The sequence below is a fragment of the Sardina pilchardus genome, chromosome 9 (assembly GCF_963854185.1).
Source record: "Sardina pilchardus chromosome 9, fSarPil1.1, whole genome shotgun sequence".
NCBI classification, from domain to species: Eukaryota; Metazoa; Chordata; class Actinopteri; order Clupeiformes; family Clupeidae; genus Sardina; species Sardina pilchardus.
The window spans coordinates 3,972,363-3,979,862 of record NC_085002.1 but is presented as its reverse complement, the minus strand read 5'-3'; the positions used below and the strand labels follow the sequence as shown (position 1 = coordinate 3,979,862).

At 45.4% G+C, this 7,500-nt stretch overlaps 1 protein-coding gene across 1 annotated transcript in view; it reads left to right on the top strand.

Annotated features, from left to right (window-relative positions):
- Positions 1–7,500, top strand: part of cacna2d3 (calcium channel, voltage dependent, alpha2/delta subunit 3) — a 38,245-nt gene that overhangs the window by 5,029 nt on the left and 25,716 nt on the right. The window contains exons 4-8 of the mRNA XM_062544909.1: positions 1,605–1,736; positions 2,174–2,234; positions 3,606–3,756; positions 4,410–4,484; positions 5,297–5,386. Coding sequence (XP_062400893.1) covers positions 1,605–1,736; positions 2,174–2,234; positions 3,606–3,756; positions 4,410–4,484; positions 5,297–5,386 — 509 coding nt within the window. The remainder of the gene's footprint in view (positions 1–1,604; positions 1,737–2,173; positions 2,235–3,605; positions 3,757–4,409; positions 4,485–5,296; positions 5,387–7,500) is intronic.

The window sequence follows — 7,500 nt, the reverse complement described above, 5'->3', positions numbered from 1 at the left end:
TTTACAAGCCCAATAACCTTATATTACCCTACCTTAAATATATATATGTATATACAGTATATATATATAAAACCTTATATTTACGCTGGGTATTAAAATGGAAACCACAATTGAACTTCAATGGCTTTGCGATATCTGACATCACAAGCAGGCTTTGTTCTAATTAGCTCATTTTTTAGTGGCTATTTCAAAGTTCATGATTTTCATAGGAAGGAGGGCACAACCATGACTCATGCTCATGATAGCTCTTTGGTTATGCACAACCTTTCCTAATTCATGAAAACCAAGACAAAAATTATTTACATTCTATGTCTCCTTTAACTGCTTCAACTTTTATAACAGTGGGCCTAACCTTTGAAACAGTACTATTCCCTTGGCAAACGTTGTGCTTTAAAAGGCATTTTACAGTAAGTTTGTAATTATAACAAGGATACAAGGACACAAGGAGGTTTATTTGTCACATGCATGTCATTACTAAAGTAACATGTAAATATATATTAGTAAATGCTAAATATATTAAATATATAATAGTAAATGCTTATAAATGTAATTTATTGTAAAAACAAAATAGTGAAAGATGTGCAGGTGTTTTGGCTGTAGGAGGGTATTTGCTGTTAGCGCTGAGAGGAGTGGATTGCGCTGCCTTGCGAGGCCAGTGGTGTGTGAGTGACGGCCACGAGGTCCCGGGCGAGTGGAGGGCAGTGTCATGCGGTCAATAGCCACCCACCGAGAAGGAACGACGAGGACGGCGCTGGAGCGGAGGAGCTGTCTGAAGACTTAATGCCACTCAAGCCTCCTGAGTGGATAAATATGAGCTTCCCTCCGCTCCACTCCGCTCCGGCCGCCCTCTCTGTTGAGATATGTGGCCCTCTGTAGTGCTGGCCTGCTGCACTGTGGGACTGTGTCGTTTCTCTTAATGGCCGAGCCTGGCTTTTGTCTGCGCTGTAATTGACTCTTTAGTGAGCTTTTTCTCTGAGCGCGTCCCCTGGGCCAGACAAAGGCATGGCGGCCTTATGAAGTCACACGGGGGCTGTGCGGCAGATCGCAGGCAGATTGGGCTGCAGTGATTTAGTCTCCTGCTTTGTGCTGCGCTAGATGGGCCAGAGAGGGGGGGGGGGGCAGAGAGGGGGGGCGCAGAGGGGGGCCAGAGGTCGCCGTGTCCCTTTTGTTCTTCTCCCAATAGCCAAGATGTTTCTCTCTCCCCTTTCTTCCTCTGTCCTCCTCCGGCCCCCAAACACCCCCCCCCCCCCCGCCCCACCCGACTCTCACTCTCCCTTCTGCTTCCCTCTCATCTCTTTGTCTCTCTCTCTCTCTCTCTCTTTCTCTCTCTCTCTCTCTCTCTCTCCCTCTCTCTCTCTCAATTCAATTCAATTCTATATAGCTTTATTGGCATGAAAGTTTCAGAAACATTATTGCCAAAGCTTAATTACATGTATACATAAGAGGTTAAAGGAAAATAAGTACATTTACATATAATGTTTGTAATACAGTACATGGCAAATATAAATGCATCCAAAATGAACAAACAAACATGTGTGTGTATGTGTGTCTCTCTCTCTCTCTCTCTCTCTCTCTCTCTCTCTTTCTCTATCTCTCTCTCGCAGATCCAGATATTGTGAACGGTGTGTATTGGTCCGAGGCTCTGAATAAAGTTTTTGTGGACAATTTTGAAAGAGACCCGTCCCTGATATGGCAGTACTTTGGAAGTGCCAAAGGTTTCTTCAGACAATACCCTGGTGAGTTCTCAGCAGGGCCGTGCCCGTGTTTGCCCAAGTGATGCGACTGTGAGATCTGACCATCAATCAAAACGCACAGCAGAGGATACCAGTGCAGTCCCGTGATCTCGTGTAGTCTCATGTGGATAATTACCAGTTAAGGCTCTATAGCACGAGACAGGGAATAATTAGGCCAACTCGTAGAGCTGAGGCTCTGCGGAGTGATAAGCCTCATCGCAAAGTTCTCCAGATTTTATACAGAATGTGGCATTGTTTATTCTTTTTTGTTACATTTATATTAATTGGTATTCATACTGTATAAGGCATCCAGCACAATCTTGTATTTAGTGCTTAAAAGATTTACCGTCTTTATGCGCTAAATTTAGTTTGAGAGCATATTAGGGAGCAGAGCCCAAAATGGAGTGTCAGCGATTTGCTTAATCTTTTTACTCTTGTAGGTGTGAAGTGGTACCCAGATGAGAACGGTGTCATCGCATTTGACTGCAGGAACAGGAAATGGTAAGACCGCAGGAAAGGAAGTTACATTATTTCAACCAAAATGTCCTCTGCATGAAGCTAGACATCTTCACTGAGAGCAGATTTATTCGTAATGGCCAGGGGTGAAGTCTGTCATTACATTACATTACATTACATTACATTTGGCTGACGCTTTTTAACCAAAGCAACTTACATTTAACATTTAAGCTTTTAGGAGCAATTCTAAAAAACACACAAAAAAACACAATAAGTGCATCAATGAGTGTAATAAGTGCATCAATGAGTGCAATCTGTCAATGTGAAAGCATGTCATGGATCATTGTAGGTGATCATTGTAGGGCACAGTTTCAGCCTTAATTTAGCAGCCTTTGCAGAACGTTTAAATGACGTGGCGTTATTGAAGCCAGTGTAATTAGGATGATAGTGCAGTCCGCTGGTGGAACATTACATTAATGTTAGTGTTGACGTGTGCTAGTGTTGTGTTTGGCGTGTTGCTCTGTGCTGCTCCAGCTGCATGGGCTGTGCTTGGCTGCTTGGCTGCTGGGCTGCTGGGCTGAGTCAGGGGGGCTGTGCACTCACCATGCTGATTGCCCCCCCCCCCCCCCCCCACACACACACACACACACACTGGGTGCAACATAATAGGATCATAATGACCCATGTGTGCACATTCTTTATTGCGGCAGGAAAAAAGTCCCCGTGGGGACAATAAAGATTTCAATTGAAATCAATTAATTAGATGCACTTCCTGTCACACCCCCTGCGCATCACATGTGACTGTCAGTTCATTTCTCTTTTTGTTTTAACTTTTATTACATTTATTACCTCAGAGCCTTTAGGCACGTCAACGATTCTTAGAGATGTTATCAAAGCATTTTTACTTCTCTCAGTAAATAACCATTTATGCTCATCTTTCTCTGTCTCTGTCTCTCTCTCTGTCTCTTTTTCTCTCTCTCGCTCTCTGTCTCTCTCTCTCTTTCTCTTTCTCTCTCTCCATCCCCCTCTCTCTCTCTCTCTCTCACTCTCTCCCTCTCTCTCCCTCTCTCTCTCTTTCTCTCTCTCTATCCCCCTCTCTCTCTCTCTCTCTGTCTCTCTCTCATCCCCCTCTCTCTCTGTCTCTTTTTCTCTCTCTCTTGCTCTCTGTCTCTCTCTCCCTCTCTCTCTCTTTCTCTCTCTCTATCACCCTCTCTCTCTCTCTCTCTGTCTCTCTCTCATCCCCCTCTCTCTCTGTCTCCTTTTCTCTCTCTCTCTCGCTCTCTGTCTCTCTCTCTCTTTCTCTTTCTCCATCCCCCTCTCTCTCTCTGTCTCTCTCTCTGTCACTCTCTCCCTCTCTCTCTCTCTTTTTCTCTCTCTCTCCATCCCCCTCTCTCTCTCCCTCTCTCTCTCCCTCAGGTACATCCAGGCGGCCACGTCTCCTAAGGACGTGGTGATCCTGGTGGACGTGAGTGGGAGTATGAAGGGGCTGCGGCTGACCATCGCCCGCCAGACCGTCTCCTCCATCCTGGACACGCTGGGGGAGGACGACTTCTTCAACATCATCGCTGTGAGCTGCACGCCACTCATACATGAACACAAAGCCTATAGTCTCACTCAGTGTGTTTACATGCACACTAAAAAGCCCATTACTGGCAATAATCGGGTAACTGGAATACGCCGTTTAAGGTGTATACATGTCTGGAAGAAATCAGAACATTGACAGAAGCCTACAGTAGGTGTGCGCTAAACTGGTTTTTCAAAAACCGATAACGGCAGTAAACCGATAATGAATATCGGTTTATTTTGTTTACATGAGCACTTGAATAACCAGATAATTATGAAAACACGGTAATAATAGTTTATTTAGTGTTGTTTTAGTGTGTTTATTTAGTATTCATTATCGGTTTACTGACGTTATCGGTTTTTGAAAAAACAGTTTAGCACACCTAGGTTTCTGTTAATGTTCTGATTTCTTCCAGACATGTATACACCTTAAAGATAATTATAAAAACAATAATAATAATCGTTTATTTAGTGTGCTTGTAAATGCGCTCACTGTTGGTTTATGTGTGTGCTTTTTTGTGTGGTTTTACTATGGACTATGTCCATCTGTTTTGGGAGTATCTGAATAACTGTTACTGGGATGATAACTGCCCTGTATTACTAGGGTTGTTTTGGGGAACCGAATTGATGAAGTATGATCTGCTCATGTGCTTGCAGTATAATCAGGAGATTCACTACGTGGAACCCTGCCTGAACGGAACTCTGGTCCAGGCTGACAGAACCAATAAGGATGTGAGTTCCGCCCCACATCTCCTGGTCAATACCAAAAGGATGAGCTATCAAAGCTCTATTCATAGCCCTATTCATCTAATGTGTGAGAGACTGGGTTTGGGTTTCACTTACGTTTATTTATCTATCAACACTAAACATACTGTTAAGTACTTTAAAGTCAACTCAACTCCCGTTTATTTAAAAAGCACATTTAAAATAATAGGCTTTCTATTGCAAAAGTGTTTTCTAGTCAAGGTGAATCAATTGACAAGACATATAAGCAAGAATAAAAGAGTAGAATAAGTGATGAAAAAGTTAAAGATCTACAGATAAGCAGATAGTAAATGAATGAGCTGTTAACACTGTTAATATACATGGTATGGTTTAGGCTATAGGTTAAGGCTATAGGTTTAGGCTATAGGTTAAGGCTATAGGTTTAGGCTACGATTAGGTGTCAGTTTGGATAAGGTGATGCTCAGTGAACAATTAGACATTTGAACAAATCATCTATTATGTCCAAATGAAATGTTACTGGAAGAAGATCTCTTTAATAGGACTTTAACCCTCTGTGGCTTAAACCCTCAGTAGTATAAATCAGACTAGACACACATGTGCAGAACAGGGCTACAGTAGGGCAAGGGAGAGTGCAGTGGGCAGGGGAGAGGGAGAGGGAGAATCAGATGAGAATCAGATGAGAATGACTGGGGGGGGGGGGGAGCAGACGTGTGCTGTGGTACAGTTTGTTTGAATATACCAAGTAGGGATAAACTCAATAGATACACATTTGTTCGTTTGTCCATTATTCATATGGCATTTTTTTTTGCTTTCTTCAGCATTTCAGAGAGCACCTGGACAAGCTCTTTGCTAAAGGGATTGGTCTTCTGGGTAATGCGCTGGCGGAGGCCTTCACCATACTGGAGGAGGTAGGTCAGGAAATAGATATATATATGTATATATGTCTATGGGTCAGAATCGGCCATCTCCTCACTTACAGCATGACTGGACATGGAGCTGCAGTAACAGAACACGACAACAACAACAACAACAACAAAAAACACATTATGGAGCGTATCTAATGCAGAAATGAAACAACTCAGAAGCCGTTTGGGATGTTTACTGTAAACCATATCAAGTGGCGTGCCACAGGGCTCCAGCGCACCCAGACGGGAGCACACACACTCTTAAAACGAATGTGCTGGAAACAACACAAACTTGTGTTGTCCCTATCTGGACACGGAGATGTGCTAACACAAGTTGTGTTATTTTCAGCACATAGTGTGTAACAAATAACAAAAGCGATGCGTTGGAAACAACACATATTGTGCTGTCCCTATCTGGACACAGAGATGTGTTGTTTTCATCACATTCATTTTGAGAGTGCAGGCAGTTGTGCTTTTGTGCTAATGGGGCCTGGAGTGGAAATAAGAGTCTTTTTGAGCTCTGTCCCTCTGATGAGGAGACGGCAGCACGATCGGAGTGATTCGGAGCGCAGCGGCGTCGGGGAGTAAAGGAGGCCATGTGTCAGATTGTCTCCCATCTCGCGCCCGTCTCCTCGGCCACCGCTCTCCGGGGGTGACGGGCCAGCGTGGCACAGCGTGGCAGCACGGGCCTCCGTCAGACGGGCACTGGGGAAGTCAAGGTGGCATGTTGGAGGATTCAGTGCCACTGCCACGCATTAATGTCCTTAACACAGACCCCTTTTTTGTCCCAAGGAGATTTGAACGAAGTAAAGAGTGTAAGTGTGTGTGTGTGTGTGTGTGTGTGTGTGTGTGTGTGTTTGTGTGTGCGTGCCCCCCGTTCCACCCCGGTGCACACAGACACCTCTATCCCCAGGCATGATTAATAGCAGTAATTAAGTGCACTGATTAATAATGTCAGTGGAGAGAACACAGCACACAGGAGATACACTGTAGGGCTCAAAGTCAGTCCACTCCTCCTTTATCTGCCGCACGTCAGGCCAGCAACTGCAGTCCGAGACAAGTCCTGGCTGATATCTCTGTCTCTTCGCTTAATTAAAGCTTTGCAATAAATATGCTAATCAACAAAGTCTCAGACGGCTCGATAAACCACCGCCGATTGGTCTTGAAAATAAAATAAAAGAAACTGCCCACACACCAAACTCTCGGTTCCACCGCCAAAAAACCCTCGATTCTAATTTGCATGCGTGTGGGGTGCGAAAACCAAACGCTTGCCTGTAAAACACAGCCTGAAAATGTCCCAAAAGCGACACACACATTTGCGTGCGCTGTGGCTGCCCCTAAGTGCTACTAAGCGCTATGCAGAGCTGGGTGCCGGTGTGGCTAACTGGAGGTGTTTGTCATATTCACGGTGAGGGGAATGTGGAGCAGTGGGCTGCTGTGCTCCCACGCTACACTGAGCCGCCAGGACCATGTGGGGACGCTGATTGATGGGAGGGCTGGAGTCTTTGTGCTCTGTGCTCTCTCTTTCTCCCTCTCTCTCTCTCTGCTCTCTCTCTGCGCTCTCTCTGTGCTCTCTCTCTATCCCCCTCTCTCTCTCTGCTCTCTCCCTCTCTCTCTCCCTATCCCCTCTGTGCTCTCTCTCTCTGTGCGTGCACGCTCTCTCTCTCTCTCTTTTGTGCTCTCTCCCTCTCTCTCCCTGTCTCCCTAGTGCTTTCACTCTCCTCAACTAACTCATGCTCACGCCCCCCACACACAGGCAGTCACACACACACACACACACACACACACACACACACACACACACACACACACACACACACACACACACACATACTGCAGTCTCCCAATGCTCAGAGCAGTGTTCCCTGCCACCAAAAGTCCTTTCAGGTTGGTGTGTGTGTGTGTGTGTGTGTGTGTGTGTGTGTGTGCGGCACTGATGTTTTCCACACACAGATCACTCCAGCCTCTCTTTTCTCTTCCACGCTTCTCTCCGTCACGGGTCAGTGAGCCGTTTAATTACAGCGATGCATCTCAGTAGCGGTGGCGGCGGCGGCTGGGATTAGCACAGCGCTGCTCTGGGCCTTTATTTACGAACAGATTATCTGCTCTTTTATTAC